At 43.1% G+C, this 22363-nt stretch overlaps 1 protein-coding gene across 2 annotated transcripts in view; it reads right to left on the reverse strand.

Moving 5' to 3' along the window:
* SHKBP1 (SH3KBP1 binding protein 1) overlaps window positions 1-22363 on the reverse strand; it is a 220937-nt gene that overhangs the window by 43654 nt on the left and 154920 nt on the right. For both annotated transcript variants that reach the window (XM_069207207.1, XM_069207208.1), the window contains 3 exons: window positions 11077-11193; window positions 7932-8102; window positions 1780-1935 (listed from right to left, as the gene is read on the reverse strand). In XM_069207207.1, coding sequence (XP_069063308.1) covers window positions 1780-1935; window positions 7932-8102; window positions 11077-11193 — 444 coding nt within the window. The remainder of the gene's footprint in view (window positions 1-1779; window positions 1936-7931; window positions 8103-11076; window positions 11194-22363) is intronic.

The following is a 22363-nucleotide window of genomic DNA, read 5'->3' on the forward strand; positions in this document are numbered from 1 at the left end:
ACATGCAAACTGACCATTGTTCACCCTTTGCACAAATACCCACTGATATACAGACATCTTTTAACATAGATTCTGCATCCACTACTCAACCATGTGTGCATCTAAACAAATTCAGCCAAACATAAATTCATGAGCCATCACACCTCTCACTCCCCCAGCTGCATGCCAACTCACTCTACTATCCTACCACCCACTCACATAGTTATGCAGCCACTCATATGCCCGCTTACCCATGCACATTTAACCATTTACCCACTCAGCCATCCTTACACTCACCAATCCACACAACCATACTGCAGCACACACATCAAATGCACTGTTGAGGCATAACGTGCTGCACTTTTATATATGAGAAGCTTGCTTTGCTGAAGTAGTGCTAGAACATTCTGTCAGGGAGAAAATATTGTACTGCTGTTATCACACTCTAGTTGTTCATAAGAGAGAGAAGCTTTCACTGCTGATGCCCAGTTGTACCTGTTCTGCAAAGACCCCTTGCACTGACGATTATGTACTGTGTCTGTTCTGTGAAAAAGAGGCTTGCATTTCTGCTACTGTGCTGTACCTATTTTGTGAGGATTGCACACTAAAAATGTGGCTAGTGTGCTATATCATTTCTGTGAGAGACTGAAACTTGCACTCAAGCTGGTGTGTTGTACCCGTTCTGTAAAGTAGGGAAACTTGCACTGTTTAGGCCCAGCTGTACATGAAGGGCATCGTACACCGCTGATGATGTGCTGTACCCATCGTATGAGGTGGGGACACTTGTGATTGCCCTTCCACAGCTTCAGAAGCATTAGGGGCACATGCTATGTGGTTCCTGCCTGTTGGTGCCCAAGGTGTACATCGGGTTATGGATTCTAAGCAGATGACCTTGACTGTGAGCAACCAGTGTGTGTGCCCATCTTCTCTGAAGATCTGTAGGAATGGATTCATGGGCCACCACAAGGTGTTTCACTCCCCAAGCCTAGTCTGCTCATGTTAAGCCTGTGCTGGTCCCAGGCCTGCTCTTCTTAACCTCCCTCCCCTACAATGCTGTGCAGAGGAACTGTACTGGAGCAGACCAAGAAATCCCAACTATCTCACTGTGCCCCTGTGAAGACTAACCCTAGCAGTCTAAATAACTGTAAATTAATATTCCTAGCCCTGTGTATTAACCTCACCAGCAGCCAATGCTGACCCATTTTAGTTGGGTACACCATGTATTTTGATGGGAAATTATAGCATTATTGGCTAAGCTACGTCCTGCTAATTGGGCAAGTCATCTATCACAGAGGACATACATTGCACTTAATCCAGACTGTGACTAGTGAAACATACACAAACGCCTACAAGTGATTCAGTTAGTGCACTAAGGTCACAATAAATGTAAATGGGACATTAGCACCAGTCTGGTTAATAATTTTATCAGCTTTCAAACGCATATGTGCACTTTCAGATATTCGGTGTTCAAGGGATTTTAAAAGGAAACCACTGAAAAGGGACCTATACTATAAAACAATGGGTGTTGCTCAGATGTCTTCTTAGAGACTTTCTGTGGCCATGGCTTTTTTTGCATTGTGTTTGTACATTCCTATTTTATGCTGTTTTGAGCTAATTGAGTGCGTTGAATCTACTACGGCAAGTGGTACTACGCGCACACACAAGCAATAAAATATAACTTTCATTCTACTGTAGATAATTCTCCACAAGAAACCCGTTTTCTCCAGTACTAGGCATCATTTTCTTGTTACCAGTGGAAGTAAAAAAAAATGTGAGATGTGTAACATATTGACTGCCTACCGATGTCAGTACCAGCGCTGCAACCGGCATGTCCGTCAATATCTTCCAGTGCCAGGATCTTAAAGGAGGCCAGAGGGGTGGAGCCGGGCTGGGTGGAGATCATTCCGCGAAATCGAGTCACAGTCCAGGTACGCACATGATTATTATCGGCACAAACTAGAACAAAGAAAGACAACTGTGTGAAAAGTCTGAAACTGAACGGTTGGACCTTCAAAATGGCAGGTGTCTAGAAGAGGCAGGCTCCCAAATGCATAGATCTGATCACATAAAGATCTTCACAGATCATTAAACAATTAGATGGCACTTAGTTCTTATTAAAGTGACACTATAATCAAGCACCACATTTTTAAACTCCCATATCTGGTATGTTATATGAGCTAGGAAAGAAATGCGAAAGTCACGGCTAAACTGCCAACTATTGTAACCCTGTGTAAAAGAGACAATGATATTAAAAGCAAGCAGACCTCAAGAGACTTTCCACTCCAGTTACTACAGACGTCAATAGAAGAGGGTGAGTGTAAAGGGGTGAGCGTGCATGTTTGTCTTTGTGTTAGTGTGTGTTTGTGTCTGACAAACGTGCTAAACAGTGGATTTGGTAATTAATGAAACGGGTGGCAGAAAGGTAGTTTTAACATTAATTTGTGAAAGTGCATACCAAATGTACACATGAAATGCCTTGTAATATGAAAACCACAATTTTTGGTTAAGCAATCCACTACAAACTCTACTCATCAGTGGGGGGGCAGTGGAACCAATTACTGAAACTGAGGGAGAGTTCTTTAAAATGTTAAAAACAGTGAGAACTGGAATTTTGTCAAGAAGAAGATAAAACATGTTTTTTCCGCAATTCTATGCTTGTCTACAGTTGTTCCGAGTCCATCAAGGATAATTTATTTTGGGCCAATTGTAAGAACTTTGTCCCCCTGCAGCAGAAATAAATTTGATTGACTCTTGAGCTAAGCTATTACCGCTGGTCTGCAGGAACAGATACTGTAAGTTAAAATACACAAGTTTTAGCAACTTCCTTCTTTCTAGTCCACGCGTTGGACAGGTACAAAAGGCATGCAACAGTGATTCCTGATTATAACCGCATAATCAGCACTTTTGGTCGGGGTGCTGCTCTTTCCAAGATGGACGGGCGTCCTTGGTGTCAAAGAATACCATACTTGATTACAGTGGCGCAGAAACTGTTGGTTTACTTGATTGGAGAAGTGATGGCTAGAAGCCTTGAGGGGAAGTGACGAGTAGGACCCTAAGACTGCTCAGGCATGCCGTTGTTTGGTTAGGGAAGCCTTGTCTCTAAGGACCGAGAGAGAACGTATGGAGAGGTTGACTAATCTGTTGATTTCTGACTTCCCGATGCCATGTTTCCAGGCATCTTCCATGCCCAGGCTTGTGATGTCTTGGTTTGAGTAGCATCCCCAGGGTCCTTTTCTATTACTGGATTGTTGTGCCTGAATCTCTTGCCAACAGAAATAGAGTATGGATGTGTCCTCCGCAAGCCGTAGTTTCCATGATGCCTTGTGCAAGGCTCCCTGTCTCTGAAAAATCTCTTTTTTCAGGTCCGTCTCTAATCTCACCTGGGCTGGGTAGGCACTTTTCGGCATGTTAAAGACGGCTTTGTAAACTTTAACTTCACTGGAGTTTAATAAAGGAATCTCCCGGCCCTGCAGGATTTGAGTCCCATACAAGATAGTGGGGAGCAGCCGAGCTGACATAATTTAAAAAAAGTGGGACACATGTTACTCAGAAAATTGCTTTTATTTATTAATTTCCCATCCCTGAATGTCCCTTTTCAGCTGTCACACTAGCGCTGCAATAGCCATCAAACTGTCCGACCTCTCCCACCGAAGTCAATTACGTCACCACCACCAGACACCTTAAAATCCTCTAAGATCATTGACGGAAACTCACAATCACCCAATTAATGACAGCTAAAGTACTTATTAAGACACTTGTGGCTTTAGGACAAGTTATCACAAAGTCTCCCCGGTCACATGGCTTAATTTGCTCTTTTGGATGGTCAATTTCTACCAGTCTGAATAAAATCCATTATACATTTACATCAACACTAGAACACCAACCAGCAAATCTAACCTCCTTTTCTCTAGATGCTTCTGAAATTGCAACATTCACACCTCTATTTACCATTGTGCTTCTCACTAAATCTGGCTAGTTCCTGACCCATTCACAAAAACCTTCTGTTAGACCTGGCAGCTTTTTGGCGTGTCTCCCCTGTCTTTTTGCCTTCTGACCTCCTGGTTTTGGACTCTGTTTTTGCTGGTTTATTGCTTCTGCACACTTTACCACTGCTAATCAGTGCTAAAGTGCAAGTGCTCCCCATATAAATTGTACTGTGGATTGGTTTATCCATAATTGGCATATTTGATTTACTAGTAAGTCCCCAGTAAGGTGCACTAGAGGTGCCAGGGCCTGTAAATCAAATGCTACTAGTGGGCCTGCAGCACTGGTTGTGCCACCCACATAAGTAGCTCTGTAATCATGTCTCAGACCTGCCATTGCAGTGTCTTTGTGTGCAGTTTTAACTGTAAATTCGACTTGGCAAGTGTACCCACTTGCCAGGCCTAAACCTTCCCTTTTCCCATATGTCAGATACCCCTAAGGTAGGCCCTAAGTAGCCCCAAGGGCAGGGTGCAGTGTATGGTTAAGGTAGGACATATAGTAATGTATTTTATATGTCCTGACAGTGAAATAGTGCTAAATTCGTTTTTCACTGCTGCAAGGCCTGTCCCTCTCATAGGTTAACATGGGGGCTACCTTTAAATCTGATTAAAGTGTAGATTCCCTTTGGGAGTGGATGGATATGTGGAGTTTGGGGTCTCTGAGCCCACAATTTAAAAATACATCTTTCAGTAAAGTTGATTTTAAGATTGTGCGTTTGAAAATGCCACTTTTAGAAAGTGAGCATTTTCTTGTTTATACCATTTCTGTGACTCTGCCTGTTTGTGGATTCCCTGTCCGGGTCAGTTTGACAGTTGGGCTGGTTGCACCTCACACTAGACAGTGACACAAAAGGGAGCTGGGGTGTAGTCTGCATTTCCTGATGAGCCATCTGTGCTAGGAGGGAGGGGACGAGTGGTCACTTACACCTGAAAGGGCTGTGCCTGTCCTCACACAATGCAGTCTCCGACCCCCTGTTGAGTGTCTGGGGCCTGGCCTGGGCAAGGCAGGATTTTACATTCAAAAGAGACTTTACTTTGAAGTAGGCCTACTTCAAAGGAGAAATTGGGTACAAGAAGGGCACCCAAAACCACAGACTTTAGAATCTTTCTGGAATTAAGAGGAACCTCTGCCCAGGAGAAGAGCTGAAGAGATGAAGGAGGAGTACTGTCCCTTTGCTGTGCTGCTTTGCTGGACTGGTCTGCAGTTGCTGCTTCTGCCTGAAAAGAGTGAAAAGGGTGAACTTTGCTGTGTGTCCTGCTTGAGAAAATTCTCAAAGGGCTTGGAGTAGAGCTTGCCTCCTGTTGGAAGTCTCAGGGACACCAAAGACTTTAGTTTCCTCGACCTGCAGCACTGGGAACTGTGTGTTTTGTGCTGTTCAAGTGGAGAAACCACAGCGACGCAGCCAACGACGCCGCTGGCCTGCACCGTGACCTGCCGATGCCAAACGGAGTCGCATTGCTCCGCTTCGAACCACGACCCTGGTCTCACCGACGCTGTCATCGGACGACTTTACTGAGCCGCTGCTCGCACCGCGACCTGTGGGCCCCGCACTCCGGCATCGCCTGCTCACACCGCAGCCTGGGCATCCCCGACGCCGCAGCTCCTGCTGACACCAGCGCTGCTGCCTGCACTGTGGCCTGTGGACACCGCTCGTGAGGTACACAAAGCACCGTCCCCATCCCGCACCGCAGCCCCGGTCCACCGACGCCAGCACCATCGACTCCGGTGTCATCACCAGGCATCCTGCCTGCACCGTGGCCTGTGGACAACGCTCGTGAGGGTCACGAAGTACCGTTCCGTCCCGCACCGCTGGGTTGGGCCTACCGACAACAGCACTTCAGCAACGACGACGGTTGGGCCTGCACCGTGACCTGTGGACACCGGATGTCGCACCACCCGCTTCACACCGCAGCCCTGGTTTCACCGACACTGCTGGACGCCGTCACCGAGCCGCTGCCTGCACCGTGACCTGTCGCCCCACTTCGCACCGTGGCCCCGACGCCATCCACGCCGGCGCTTCTGACTTCATCAGCCTGGAGTTTGATCTGCAACGCGTGTGACCTCAAAAGGCCCGATGACGCCTTCACCGACTCCAGACCTGACACCGCGACGTCAGTGACGCCGCCCTCCGGAGCTCACCGCGAGGATCACGACGCCCTGCAAATCCAAGGTACTGTTTGCAGGTCTTCCAGACACCGTAGCTGGCCCGCAGCACCGCGGCCAGCCTGAACTGTTGGTTTTGTTGATCATGACGCCGTGATAGCCCAAGGAACTGTAGTTTTGAGTAAATCTTGCATTATTCATATTTTTCTTACTGTATGTTGGATTCTTATCGTATTTTTTTTTTTATATATAGATAAATATTGGCTATTTTTCTAAAACTGGTGTGGTGTCCTTTTGTAGTGTTTTTACTTATTACTCTGTGTTATGTGCAAATGCTTTACACATTGCTTCTGAGATAAGCCTGACTGCTCGTGCCAAGCTACCAAGGGGGTGAGCAGGGGTTATCTGAGCGGGTATCTCCCTTATCCTAACTAGAGTGAAGGTCCCTACTTGGACAGGGTGCAAACCAACTGCCAACTAGAGACCCCATTTCTAACACCTTCTTTCACTGTACATTTTAGGCTAGAAAGAGGAAACGTGGAGCGGTAACGTAGTGTGTGAATGTCAGCATGAGAAATAAAGACTAAAGTGCACTATTTCAGATCCAAATCTAGGTTCACAGCTAAAATTCCAGTTTAACCCTCCAGCATTCAATGCAACCAGAGTACATTTGAGGAATTTCTCAAGCTTTGTTCAGCATTTTAAGCAACTCCTAGTTTTGACTTTGTAATTTCTTTTCAAGTCCATGTACAACGGAAAGCCTGGATGGCCAAAATGGTTTACTGCCGCTCAAAAGAGCTGTGGAATGGCAGCTATTATGGCTCCTTCATTGAGCATTCCACACAGCATGGAATGTCGCCTTTTGAGGGGGTGGATCCCTGGTAGGGAAACACAGAAGTCACAAGGTACCATGGCTAGAATATGTCATGTGGTGCTTCACACTATCTGACTAATGCTCTCCAACAAGGCCGGTCAGAAGGCAGGGCCATTCTGATTGGCCAACCTGGCAATGAATCAGAATGTCCTTTTTCATTTTGACTTAAGTGATTCATTGCAGGGACGTCAACCAGACTGATTACAACTGATGCTGCCTTCGTGGAACAAACATACTGTCCAGGAAGGTCACAGGACATCTTTTGCAAGTGTTGGGTGGCATTGATGTTTGTGGGCTGAAATCACATGCAGAATCACTTTGTTTCCATCACAGTGCCTGTATGGTCAATTTGGTGGATTCCCACTTCACTAATCCTTTTGTTCACATCCATTGTGACAAGTTTGCCTTCCAGTTTCACTGCCTATTCATCTGAGATGCAAGTCTTTTAGAGCTGGTTCTATGACAGTACAAATATTACTATGGATATGTGTAACAAGTGTGCATGTTTTTTTTTTTTTTGAAAGACTAGGATCATTCAAGTTATTGTGGTCAGAGAGGACGTGATTAAGCCACATTCCACCAAGACCACAACAGTCCTCAAGGTATCAATTTACTAGAGTTCCTTCTTGCAAGGCAAGAGAAAACAACAAAGTAGGGGAAGAAGAAACAGCATGGTCCTGGTCTTGGACATGTTGACTGGGCACCAGGTTCCTAGAATGAGATCACACTCTGACCTCCGCTGAAAGACGCAAGGTAGTGACAAAACTTCAGTTAAACCAGAGCTCTTAACATCTGACTAGTTTCTGAATATAAAGTGGGTTACCATAAAAAGGCAAAGTCATACTTAGCACAAGCTAACAGAAACAGAGAAATGTCATCATAAATATAAGAGAGCATTTTCTTTAAATAAAACAATAGCTAATCTACATTTGCACTGGCAAGAAAACGCCCTGCTGTTATCCTCGCCTGAAGCCTCCTGGCACTCTCTTACCTGAGATCAGGTGCTTTTCAGACAGCATGATCTTTGTAACAGGGCTTCTGTGCACAGTGAAAGTCTGGAAGAGTTGAGGCCCTGAGCCCACAGTCTCTGGATGCTGCACAATCACACGCACAATGCCAGAACTGGTGCCGTAGGCAATTTCAATCCAGTTACCACTGTCACCTAGCAGAGCAAGAAAAAAAACAACACACGGGGTAGATGACAAACGCACAATAGGGAAGATAGTCATGTTCACAAACAGATATTACCTAGAATCTGTAAAGAGAATTTCACATGATGAGAACACTTTCCAGGCACAACACAAAGTGAAGGAATGGGTGACAGGACACATTCAAACAAGCATTGGCTAATGCCTAGAAGTCTGGCATTAGCTGACGGCCTTTTGGATTAGCCAATGCTTGTTTTGTTTCATCATGGTTTTTGCAAAACTTTATTGTTAGATAAGCTGCAGTGCTCATGTCAATCTAAAACTAAAACAAAAACGGCACTGGCTAAGAGCAAAAACATTTTTGGGGGCTTAAATAGCACACATTGCCATAGTAATCTCTGGCACTGAAAGGAACTACTTTGTGTGTGGATGTGCTCCTTGTGTAAGGGTAGAATGCCGTCAGATACAGTGAAGCTAACCAATAGCTGAAGAAGGCTGACACATTGGCCAACGCTGTATGGTGTACTGGGTGACAAAAAATGTGAATGGCAATAATAGACCTTTGGGGGAACATAGCTTGCTGAAAGCTCTAATAAGTAAGTATATTATATATCTAACTTTAGTAAAGTCAAAAGCTGTTAGCCAAATAGAAAAAAGAAATAACTTCCGAAGTAAACATCTTTGAATTTGGTTACCTTGCTGGTTACTCTCCTCTCAGTGTAGGGTCTCTCCGTTTAACACTTTGTGGCATCCTGGTGCAACAACACAGAAAGACTAGATGCTTCTCAAGGCCATGAAACATACATCAACACACAGTCAGCACCTCTGCATAAGCCCCCTCTTGGTGCAACGACTTTTGCTCACTCCGATGAGCAAACCGAGATGTACCTAGTGCATAATGTAGCCTGGATTTATATGAACTTGGCTAGGTTTTCGTCCCTTTGCTTCGCTTCACTCAGAAAGCAAGAAAGAGAACCAGGGTCAGTACCTCAAAAAAGCAAGCCCCCTGAGCGCTGTAGGAGGGGTCTACGAAGAACTACTGTAAGTAAGGGAGTACATGCCTTGCAGGATCTACTCAAATGTAAACCTGGAAAACAGAAGAGTTCCCTCCTTGTTGCAGATTATAGTCTAGATCTGCTGAAAAACATGATTTTGCAGCTCTTTCTGTGTAAACTGAAGTTTGTCGCATTTCAAAACAGAATTCACGATTTGTTGCAAAATTTGAAGGCTGCCCATGGAAAAAGCTTATTAGTCACCTTTCAGTTGCCGAATGGTTTAATGCATTAGAAGAGGTGACATTTTTGCTTCTATGGAGAAAAACACCCCAAATATATGGTACCAGGAGCATAGTTGTCTATAGCAGGAAACAATCTGCAGCTACACATGCCACCGAACACAAAATTACGTATACACTTGCATACAATTAGAACAGTCCCTTCCTTTCCGTGGATATAGTTTTGTTTTACTATTCACACAAATTCATGTTTACATTACAGATACACTTCTCTATGCGGCAGTTATTTCAAGAGGCAATTTGCACATGTGAAGAATTCACAAGTTGTATTTCTTTTTTTCTTCCAACTCAAACGCTTTGAATCCTTAAGTACCTCGAACTGTGAGGTGTCCATGAAAGATATAAAATGTGCTAGATTGCTCTGGAGAGCTGTATATTTTTTTTTTATAGACAACAGAGGTGTTTCCAGAGGTCCTATGGTGAGAAAACAGGGAAATCTGAAATTGTAAGTCAAGCTGTAGGACATAACTGGGATATGCCAAACACACCAGAACAGGTTTTATTGCACAAAGAGTGCGTACATGAAGGCTGGCAGTCTGCTCAGCGCAACAATATACGTTTTGCTTGTTCTATTTGGGAAACATCCTGAACAACTAGGTCTAAACCACTACTTGCCTGAGCCACTACTGCTAAACAACTAAAAAGTACTAAAAAGTCTCTACAACTAAGTACTGAACAACTACTGTGCAAACAACAATTGAGCCTGAATAACAATTGCCTGAACAACTAATTTTAAGGTAAGGTTTTCTTTTTGGTTTTTATGGTTTATTAGTTGTTTAGACTATATATATATATATATATATATATATATATATATATATATATATATATATATATATATATATATATATATTAGTTGTTCAGGCAATTGTTATTCAGGCACAATTGTTGTTTAGACAGTAGTTGTTCAGTACTTAGTTGTAGAGACTTTTTAGTTTAGCAGTAGTGGTTTAGGCTATAGTTGTTTAGGACCTAGTTGTTCTGTAACATATTCGTTCTATTTTACATTTGGGAAGGGGAAAGGGCTGTGTTAAATTGCTTTTTTGGCTTTCTGTGCCTGGGAGAAAAATATTTTCAATAGGAACTGCTTAAGAAAGCTATGCATGTTTGTAACATCTTGATCCCTTCTGAATCAGTGTGTGATAGAATGTCAAAACGGATAGATGGTAATGACACAGAATGCCACGCATAATTTTTATTTAATCAAATACTGGGGGGAATCTTTTCAGGCACTTTAATTCCTTCCTGCTCTAGAACTGAATTTAGAGTCTCTGACTAAAATCCACTTTTACTGTCCACATTAAGTCATTCGAACTAAGAACAAGAGACATCTCAATAATCATGTTATGTTGCGGGGCCACAAACCAAAGCCTCTCTGGGCCATTGATAAGCTCAAGTAAGCCTCAGCTTCTGCAAATCTGTACAAATTGAAACTCCCAAAGAAACAGAAGATCCCATCGGCCTAAAATACTTTACTGGCATTCTTAAATCACATTATAATAGCTGAATGATTGAACATGTGTTCATTTGTCTCTATCCCAATACAAACAAAAGGCCAATCGAGATACTGCCAACCCTGTGATCTAAAAAGAACCATTCAGATCATGGACCATGGCAGCAGAACTAGATCTGCAGTGCCAAGTGTCAAAGTCTCAACAAAGTAACATTGCAATGCTGTCTGACTTGATACCTACTTGTTTTTGGTGTGAGGTAGACACTAAGTGCCGTTATGGCATCTTCAGATGGGTCTCGATAAAGCTCAGTGACCAGAAGATCATTGTCTTTCATCCTCAGAGGAAATTTTTGAACATCTGTAACATTGGGAAAAGAAAGACAAAATACATGGAGTTGATACTACAGTACGAAGGGAGCAGGAAAAAAAACTGCCAACAAAATACTTCAGTAATTAAATAAAGTTTCTTGAAAATGAAGTACGACAACACGATTACACTCTCAATTTCACACCTAAAAGAGTACTACATTGGAATAAGCAAAAACAATACCAGAGAAAGGAAAATGACACAGCAAATATGTCAGATTGACACAAAGAAACAAATATAACTGGCTGTCCTCTTATTCAAAACCCAATACCAACTCTACCTCGAAACAAGACAAAGAAACTGCTACAAATTGTTGTAGTCTGGTCAGTGTGACCTAGGTCTTAAAGGTGCCAAAGTGGTTTGCTCTTTGGCAATAATTGAGATGGAGCTGGTGGCTTAACGACTGACAATCAGTGTCTGGTCGGGAAGATACTAGAGTAACAGCTTTGGACACTCAACGGCATTACACACAATACCAGGCTTCCTTGAGCAATGTTCTGCTTATTCTGTGTGAAGACATAGTTGCATACATTCATGCAAGCAAAGTCCTACACTGCCATAGTAAAATTATGGCAGTGTATGTTCCTTACCAAACTGCAAATATAAAACTTGAAATCTGAAACTGACCAAGCAAAAGCTGTCTGCAAATCGCCCTTCAAAGTCAGATTTCAAAAACTGAAAAAATGTGTACTTGAAAACAGATCTGCCTCATGCTACACGACTCAAAGCAGACTAATATTCTGCATTTACAGGAAATATTGTAAACACCCTTAGGTGGAAGATGGCTTATCTTAAAGCAACACTAGAAAGTTTCGTATTTGACAGGAACGTCTGTCACTCAATTTACATGTAAAAGAAAATTAATTCTATGCCTGGACTCGGAGGCGAGGATTATGTTTTTTTCATTTTTCCTACTTTTATTTTTTTTGTACTTATAACAGCTTCTTCGCAACAAAGCACATTCCCAGACACACTGGTAAAGGAAGGTAATTTAAATAGCAAAGTATGCCAAAGCCTTGGTCAGGCCGCTTCTTTATAGTTAATGGCACCGAATCCTAAAACCATTGCTTATTTTGCTGCCTGAAGAAGCAGCCGGTTGACTAGATTTCATTCTACACTAAAATGTCTGCTATGGAGAAGAGAAAATACTTACATGAATCTGTGGCTGTTTAGAAGGGATGAACGCAATACTTACATTTTAGTTTTCAGTTGATTTGAGCCGCAGCATGCAACATGAAGTGCGAACCATGCTTCCCGGAGCATCGAAGTTGCCCTGGGAAGCATGGCTCAGAGTTGGGTTTGACAGAAGTGACAGCTGCATACACTTGTGAGTTCAACAAGCCACAGGACATCACGCCACCAAAAGCTATCCGCATAAGGGATCCTGTGTGGCAGAGCTTCCATGCAGTAATACTGCAAGTTACATGCATTGCAGTCCTAATTTTAATTTAATGTTGGAGAATGTGTGTAATGGGCAGTAATCTAGGCGTAGTGCCCAGAGATCATATTGTTTGAATGGAATTGCTAACAAATGTCTCCTAGATCACCGAGGCCTGATGTCATCCAGTCTCTCAGAAGAAACCACACAGATGAACTCCATGGAGCAGAGGCAACCATTGAGGGCCAAAATGGGTGGGGGCTCAGGCATAAGCAGAGTTTGTTTTGGACTAAATTTATTGACTAGATTACAATTTAAAGGCAATCTAGTGGAAACCCTCGACATATAGGAGTTCCCCTAGATCAAGGTGAGCCTTTCTTAGACTCAATTGAGCACAACTATCATAAAGTGGCTGCTCGAGGGACGACGTGGGCAGACAGCTCTAAAAGATTTTGGTTGAAGCAGCTCGATGTAGTGGGCGACCCGCTAGAGCACGAGCTAGAGTGCCAACATAATAACAGAGCGCTTTAGAGAAGGATGTTTCTCTGACCTGGAGGAGGTTGAATAACCCCCATACCAAGATGGCCTTTAGAATAAATAACACAAGTAAGTTCTATTGGAATGTCAAACGATTGTGTCACAAGCAATACAACTTATTGGTAGCTTCAGGGGCAGTCATGCAGGTCAGAAGGGACAAGCCTGATGTCCACTGCCATCTGCATCAGCCCACAGAAGCTTCTCAACGTAAAAAGCAAATCACAAGTGCAAACATGTGACAGACAAGATCCCTTTCGATTCCTTCTAAAGAAAACGCACATATCTTGTGTTATGAAGCACCCACATATGCAGAGCTCTCAGTCCAGGAAGAATCATTTAAAGAGACAAAATCAAACACTCCTAGAGGAGGAAAAAAAGTGATGTGCCCTGAGGCCAGAGGAAAGGGTGGAATAATCAAGTTTCCAGACTCCTGAAACGAGGAGCAAGAGTTGGACAGGGAATATGATCCAGCCATACCTCAAATATGAGATGCATTTCCCTGGAACCTGGGTAGAGGTAGTTATATTTCCTAACCAGGAAGTGTGGATCTAACAATGAGATGTTTGATTTGGAAGACCAGCACCTTAACATCCACTGCAAGGATGCTACACTCAATATCATCAGACTGCTACACTCAATATCATCAGACTGAGCAAAGATGCTCCAGGTGGCAAGATACGCAAACAAGAATTGCCAAAGCCAACAGGTCTCTATGCAAGATTTATTGGTTTTGTCAATGGTGTTTCAGCCCTGTTGTAGAGCAGAGTAACTGCTGTGTAGCATGGCAGAGAGTACAAAAAAAAAAAAAAGCAAAGCGATATGACGCTTTGTCGAACAGCAGTCACAGTGCTGTACACATGGCTTAAGTCTGGGAGATGGAGGTGCAATGACAGAAATAGGGGATTGTGGGGAAGAGGGCAACGGGGCAAACGACAACACAGGAGAGGAGAGGGGGTGGGGCAAGCAAGGACAATTGAACAATAAAGCAGAAGGAGGAAGAGTGGGCAAGAGAAAGGTCAAGCAACATCAGGGTGAAGAGAGGGCAGGGAAGCATAGTGAGGGAGGGTGGAGGCAAGAATAGATCAAGCTACAGCGTGGCATGGGTGAGGGAGGGACAAACAAGACCACAAAGTATGGGGGAAGGGTGGCTCGCAAACACATGCACCCTTAGTGAGTGCTTACAGTAAAAGAAGGAAAATGTTATTTGCCCTGTAAGCATCTTTTCATGGCAAGCAGTGCTGTAGATTCACATACTGTGTATACTCCTGATATATATGTTGAACACAGACTTGTTCTTCAAATAAATCCTTTGAGTAACAAGGTATAGTGACTCCACCCTTTACTAGTAATGCACATGGGCATCAGCTCTATTGTTAGATTAACTGTTCTGCCACCCAAAGAGTGCGGATGTAGAAGGAGCAAAGAGATGCAGGAAAGATGACCATGGGAAAGAATAGTAAAAGATAGAATAATAGTGTGTCTATAACCCCAAAGGGCTTCTGGGGAGGTGCATGTGAATATACAGCACTGCATGCCACAAACAGGTACTTATAGGGTAGGTAACATTTTCCATTCATGGCATGTGTAGCTGTAGATACACATGCTGTGCACAGAGTATAAAGCTGACCTCACTTAAAGCAGTGGCTAACCAGAGGCTGTTGCAGAAGACTGAAAAAGTGTCCTAAGACAGCCTGGTCAACCGACTCTAGCTTGTTGGTGGGCTAAAACATACACACAGTAATCTTTTGCGAAAGTGTGGGGAGTAGACCAAGTAACTGCAGCGCAAATGTAAGCTATAGGAATATTACCCAAGAAAGCCATAGAAGATCTTTTGTTACGGGTTGAGTGGGGTCTGAGAGGGACAGGCAAAGGTCTTTTTGCTTCGGCATAACAGGTCTGTATACATTCGATCAACCAGCGTGCTACACCTGCCTTTTGGGGGGGCTCCACCTTTGCCCCACCTCTTCCATTGTTATTTTAATACCCTCCCCTGCAGTAACCCCGAGAGGATGTTTACTGATGCTACTGCCTGGGAAAGGTGGTAGATGCCTCGAGGATGGTGGTTTTAGCTCCTCCACAATAATGCGTGTGCAAAAGGAGCCCCGGCAGATGGAGTCTGTAGGGCACCCATGGCTTTAGCCCAATCAGTATCCTTTTTGATCTTTTTCATCACTTGGTAAACTTTGGGCCAAACAGATGCTCACTATCAAAGGGCAGGCTGGCCAGATGCTGCTGAACCTCTGGCTTAAAGCCGAAAATATGCAGCCATGTGTATCTACAGAGAAAGATTCTGGCAGAAGTATCTGTTGCATTTAGGGCACACTGAATGTTCATGTTCTGTATGTTCTTCCCCGCAGGAACCAATTCTTGGCCCCTGTTCGTATACTGGTTCGGGAGGAGTTGCAGCAACTTCTCCATCTCATCCAAGGGCCCAATCATACTGAGAGAGTAAATCCACCTAAATGATGATATGTCTATGCGCGTAATGTGTTTTTCTAATGTGTCTTCTTACTCTTCCGGTCTATGAGAGCATCCCCTGTGCCCTGAGAACTGGCATGTTTCCAGGCCCTGTGCACAATTAGAGGGAGTTAGGTGGCAGTTTATCCCTGATGTACGGAGAGTCAGGTGGAGAAGCTTTATATTTCTTATCGATCTCAGGAGTGATGACTCGCACCTTGACCAACTCTATAAAGATGTAAGAGGCTGGCTTGAGCATCCCCCTTAGCATGGGCAAGTAATGCATGGATCTCTAGTGGTGGAGAGTGTCTCCATGAGGAAGACATCCTCTTCCTCAGACTTCTTGTCCATCTCCACCCTGTGGATCGCAGCTGTCCTCGGTAATACCTCATGGTATGCAGTGGTGTTGTCTGGTGGAGAAAGCTTGGCCAGACAGAGATCTGGGTCAGTCTTATCCAGGGAGGTCAGCATCATAATAATCCCACAGGTCATTGTGGGGGTCATATGGTGTATTGTAGAGGTTATGGGGATACCTAGGGCTGTCACCCCAAACCTGGAAGGAGGGGAACCCCTGAGGGGATTCTGGAGAAGGGTCCACTGGTAGCAGCGGGAAGGGTGAGAGTGGAGGTGGTAGAGAGGAACCTTATGGAGGTCTGTCCTCGGGTAATTTGCTCAATACTTCGGGCAGTAGTGGAATGCATTTCTTTCCATCACTGGTACATTCTCAGGTACCAGGGAAGCGATGCAGCCCAGAGGGGCTAGGCCCCGTACAGGGCATCGGAGCTGTTTGACCACCAAAGAGAAATAATACACAATGCTTGGAACTGTTGATGACACACATATTTGGTTCAATGAGTAAGAAGGATGTGAGTGGGCCCAGCAAGAACACCGTGTGGTCTTGAACTGGAGCCCGAAACAACACACATGAGGCTGATGATAGAGAAAAAAAACAATCTAATAATGTAGCTGATGCTCACGTGCATTACCAGTTATAGGTGGTCACTATGCCTCATGACTAGAAAGTCTTATTCGAAGAAACCCACATGCACATGTCCAAGCCCAACACTAGATGGCAGGAGTACACACAGCATGTGTATCTACCGCTACACATGCCATGAACAAAAGTAGCCCGGGTCACAAAATGTGAGCAGTGGAAGGACACTAACAAAAAAGCAGTACTTGTGCCATGCTTCAGAGGAAGGAGAAACACATGAAGAGGAAGTGAAGCTGGCACATGCTGACCAAACAGGAGCTAGAAAATAAGAGTGATGATGAAGACAACTAGTGGTAAGCAATGGACGGACTTTAATATCCTTTTAAGTTAAGAAAACATCTTGCAAGCGACACTATGTGCAGCCTCAGACGGGGACTAATAAGAAGCAATCAAATCAGAGTGACAATAAAGCAAACAGTAAGCAATGGGCTTCCTTTAAGCTCACTGTAGGTTTTAGGTATGATCCACAGGCCAACCATTTTTATGCTCTTTCTGAGTCTCAACTATTTTCTTCTGAAACAAGAAGCCATTGTTTTGCATAGAGAAATGAACTTTTATATTAAAGCATATATGGTATGGTATGGCCTGTCATTTTTTTAGCAAGGTGTGTTATGGAGTGGTCTGTAATTGTATAGTATAGTGTGGTATGGTATGGTATGGCATTGTATAGTCTCTGTCATTGTATGGTATGGTATGGTATGGTCCGGCATTGTATAGTCTATGGGATGGTAAGGACTGACCTGTCATTGAATAGAATGATATTGAATGCTATGGCATGGCCTTTCATTGTATAGCATGGTACAGCACGGTAAGGTCTGTCATTTTATAGTATGGTACGATGTGGCCTTTCTTTGTATACTATGTATGGTAAGGCTTGCAATTGAACAGTATGTTATATATAGCATAGTATAGCATTCAATTGTATGGTATGGTCATCATTGTATAGTATGCTATGGTAAAATATGGTGTGTCATTTTACGGTATAGTGTAGTATGGCCTGTCACTGTATATAATGGTATGGTATGCTCTGTGAATGTATGGTAAGGAATGGTTTGTCACTGAGTAGTATGGTATAGTATGGGCAGAATTCTATGGTATAGTATGGCCTGTCATTGCATGGTAAGGTATGCTATGGCCTTTCATTGTATAGTATGGTATTCTATGGCCTATTGTCATTATACAGTATGATGTGGTCGTTCACTGTATACTATGGTATGGAAAGACCAGTTGTTGCATAGCATGATATGGTATGGTATGTATGGTATGGTACAGTCTATCATTGTATAGTATGCCAAGGTATTGCTTGTCATTTTAGATATAGTATAGTATGGTATGTCTGGCCTGTGTTTGTGCAGTATGTATGGAATGCCTTGTCATTTTATAATATGGTATGGTTTCTCATTGTGTGGTAGAAGATGGTATGGCCTGTCACCGTAGAGCACAGTATGTTTAGGTACTGTATGGTATTGTATGGCATGGTCCGCCATTGTATCCTATGGCATGGTATGGTCTGTCACTGTATAGTATGGTATGATATAACCTGTCATTGTATAGTATGGTATTGTATGGTATGGCTTATCATTGTTTTGTATGGTATAGAATGGGCTGTCAATGTACTGTATGGTATGCTATGGTCTCATTTTATAGTATGGTAAGGCCTGTCATTGATCAGTATGGTATGCCTGTCATTGTAAAGTATGGTATTGCATGGCGTGGCATGATCTAGCATTGTTTAATATGATATACAATGGGCCGTCAATGTATAATATAGCATGCTGTGCTCTCTCATTGTGTAGTATGGTATGGCCTGTCATTGTACAGCATGGTACGGCCTGTCATTGCATAGTATGGTATGACTTCTCATTGCATAGTATGGTATGCTATGGCCTGTCGTATGATATGGTATGATATTGCCTATCACTGTATGGTGTAGTATGTATGGCTTGGTATGGTATAGGATGTCATTGTATTGTACGGTAAGTTGTGCCATGGTATGGGCAGTCGTTGTTTAGTACGGTAACATATGGGAGGTATAGTATGGGCTGACATTGTACAGCATTGTATGATATGGCCTGTCATTGTATGGTACAGGATTGTATAGTATGGCACAGCCTATCATTGTACAGTATGGTATGGTATGTCACTATATAGTATGGAGGGGATGTTGTATACTATGGCATGGCCGGTCATAGCATGGTATGGTCTTTCATTGTATGGTATGATCTCTTATTGGATAGTGTGGTATAGTATGGTATTGTATGCTACGGCCTTTCACTGTATAGCATGGCATGATATGATAAGACCTGCCATTGCATAGTATTGCCTGTCATATAAAATGGTACGATGTGTTATGATATGACCTATTATTGTACTGTATGGTATTGAGAGAGCGTAGCTTATATAATCTATGTTAACATGAAATGTTTATGAATTAATGTGTGATGCTGTTGCATAGAAACTATAATAATAGTAATTTTGCTTAAACGTGCACTTGAATTATGACCACGATGAGTGGCCACCAATGTATACGCGAACTAATAATGATAGTCAAAATGTTTTATTACGTTTAAATAAGTTTATACTCACATTTGCGTTATTAAAACTGTACTGAAAACCTCATAGGCCTTAAGTTAGCATGAGCCGGAGCTTAGCTGCCTGGCTCTCATATTAAATGCATTTTTCTATTTTCAGTGTGCTGACTCACAAGGGGCCATGACCCTGCTTGTTCTTTTTCTTCAAACTTGGAAGATGAATGTAACCATGTTAGATCCGTTCTCAGGCATACTTTCTATGCCCATGGAATAAATGTTAAAGTAAATTGAAGCAGTGTAGATTAATGTAATGTACAAGGTCATTCAAACCGGTGAAGACAATGGAACGGCTGACCAAAAGATGTGCAAAGAATTACAAAGGGATGAAATCACACCGGACGTGCCACCTCTGAAGACGTCAATTACGAAGACCAATCAAAAACTTGTAAAATAATATGGGGTGAAGAGTTAGATTACCTAATGCACTCTATGATAGGTTAAAGATAGTGGGGTATAGCAAATGTCCAATAGAATTTTGGGGGAATGTACTACGAAAAAGGGATAAAAACTCATGTCACGGGGAGTCATTGGGAATTAGGTAGGGAATGCTATTGATTTTATCCAGAAACTCTGTCACTCCGTTTGGTGACTTGAGATTTTATTAAAACCATCCTCGCCCTTAGTTTGTCTATTTACACTCATCCTCCTTATGAGGGGAGTACCCTTTGTACCGAGGAGCTGAGTTTTGACTGATGGCGATTTGGCTGGTGTCCTGAAGACGAAGACTGATCCTGTGTGCTGACCTAATCCTTGGAGGGTAATTATGACAATGCAATTGTAATTTGTCTGTTTGCTTTTCCTTTCTAGGCACCAACTGCTTGCTTTTGACAGAGACCATTAGCTAGATGTTTTCCAAATTGGTGTTCTAAATTGTTTTGCATGAAGCCCAACATGCGAATGCTAATTAGTGGTTAGGACAGGTGTTCATCAAACTGATGCAAATAGACAAACGACTGAGATTATGCTTTGTTGAACTGATGCGTTATTGACACTCTACTAAACTTGATCTATGTTCATGCCGTGTTATGTTTTGATGTTTGTGATTCTTGCTTTAATTAAATCTTATCAAAGTTGCCATATCGTGACTATGCTATTATGTTTCTTGGTGTTGAGATTAACGTATTTGCTATTAGACTGTAATTAATAGGGAATAAAACTCATAAAATTCTACTAAACTGGTGTGGTTATACATGGCTGGAAGGTCATGGTAGCGTCTTTGAATTGATTAATGACTTTGACTAAAGTGAAATGCATTGTCGTGATAAATATTGATGACATTATTGATGTATTGATTGATATATTGATTAGCTATCTCGTCCTACGGTGTCTCTCAACTGGGTCAAAAGATTCATTGGCCTAAAACGAGTCCTGATGTGTAATAAAATATCATAAAGGGACGCGTTAACAGTTCTGGTAGCAGAGCGACGGTTTGGCCCTTTGGGTCCCTAGGACGGAGAATAAGTGTTTAAATTGTTTTTCTGAGATAATGCAAATTGGAGGTATGATGTGTTTCTAAATTCACCATGACTTTCCCGGGATCTCGGAGCCTGCCTAAGTGAGTTGGGGATGTTCTCGGCGGCATAGTATGAGTGGTGCAGGAATTGCGCTTGCTCAGCTTATGCATTTTGCAGGTGAATTATGAAGTTTGTGTGTATTTAGGTCAGGTAATGTTGTTTTAGAAGGAGTGGGCGTACTCCGCAGTATGAGAGCAGGGAAGTCGGCGTACTTCATATGTGTGTGGCGCTTTGTGCTCAAAATTATCCACGTGGTTGGTTGTTCATGTACGGACCCGTCGTGGTCTAAGACTCCGGAGTATATTAACAAGTGTGGGAGACACTTGGGTTTATGTTGTAATTTGTGCGGTTAATAGGTCAATCGGGCGTGGTTGACAAGTCGAGATTGAGTCAAATTGTATGTGTGAAACCTTCGATGGAGATTTGGCGAGTTCTAAAGTGCACTAGAACGAACCATTGACAAGTCGAGAGTAGGATTTGCGGGTCAAATTCTGCTTGCGGGTGCGGGAACTGAGAAGGAGAGAGTAGCGGCCAAGGCTTCAAGTGAAATCACTGTAAAGTTCTGAAGCAAATGTGTTACCCTTCCTGTAGTAAACCGGCAAATTTGTGTTGTTGTTAAAGGTGCTCGCAGTAATTTTTGCATTAGTTTGGTGTGAATTCAGTGTGGGGCGGACGAGCCGCAAGACTTTGTCAGCTGCAGTGTGTGAGTGTGACGTCAGTGGTGCCGCGCTGAGATAGGTCAGTTGTCGAGAGGGGTCGCGCACGGATTGGCTGCCGTTCGTGAGAGGCAATAGGTTGAGAAAGGTGGGTGAAGAGTGTCCTGGGAACTAAAGTCACTTTCTGATTAAATACAAATAAGAGAAAACTCAAAATGAATTTTGTCAAGGCTTTTAAAAGTGCTCTGAAAGGAGACGCATACATTATGGCAAGTGAAGGGGAGCCTACACCGCTTGAGGGAACTTCGGCTTACATAGTTATGGAGGAAAAAGGTGTTGCGCCTTATTTATGGATGAAACAGTGGCGCAAATTGACAGAAAAAGAGGGATGTTTGGCGTTCCCAGAACATGGGACGTTCAATACGAGAGTGCCAGAAAATCTGAGGTGGATGTTAAGTGTACAGAAACCACCTCCGAGGCCAGCTCAGTATGAGGCCTTAGCTATTTGGGATTTAATGGCCCTTAAATAGAGACAAGAGAAGTTCCAAAGAAGAATAAAAAGGGCAGAAAAGACTTATGCAGAAGCTAGGTGGGATAATGAAAGCAAAATGTGGAGACGAGGAATAGTTTATGGGTTAAAGTTGTTCCCAGCAATAACACAGGGAGATGAGACACAGGGATAGAAAGCCACCTGTAAAACAGACAAAGACTCTAGTAAGCCTAAAGAAACTAAGAGATCTTGGGAAGAAGAAGATGATTCAGACGATGAAGAATTTATGGATCAAATATTACATGATCGCCCGCCACCTTATGCGGTAAGCGATAATGTCCCGAGCACTAGTACGGGTCCTGGGAACCAGACGCAGGAAAAGGGAGTTAGTGATACAGCACAGACTAGTGATACGGCTTTGATACAGAATGGTGTCAGTGTACCCACTGCGCCAGACATGCAGATACAGTTGCAACCTCCACCGCAGATACAGAGAATCTATCCAGATGTCCCGGTACTGGAGACTACTACGAACTTGATAGTG

This window comes from Pleurodeles waltl, chromosome 9, assembly GCF_031143425.1.
Source record: "Pleurodeles waltl isolate 20211129_DDA chromosome 9, aPleWal1.hap1.20221129, whole genome shotgun sequence".
Lineage (NCBI taxonomy): Eukaryota > Metazoa > Chordata > Amphibia > Caudata > Salamandridae > Pleurodeles > Pleurodeles waltl.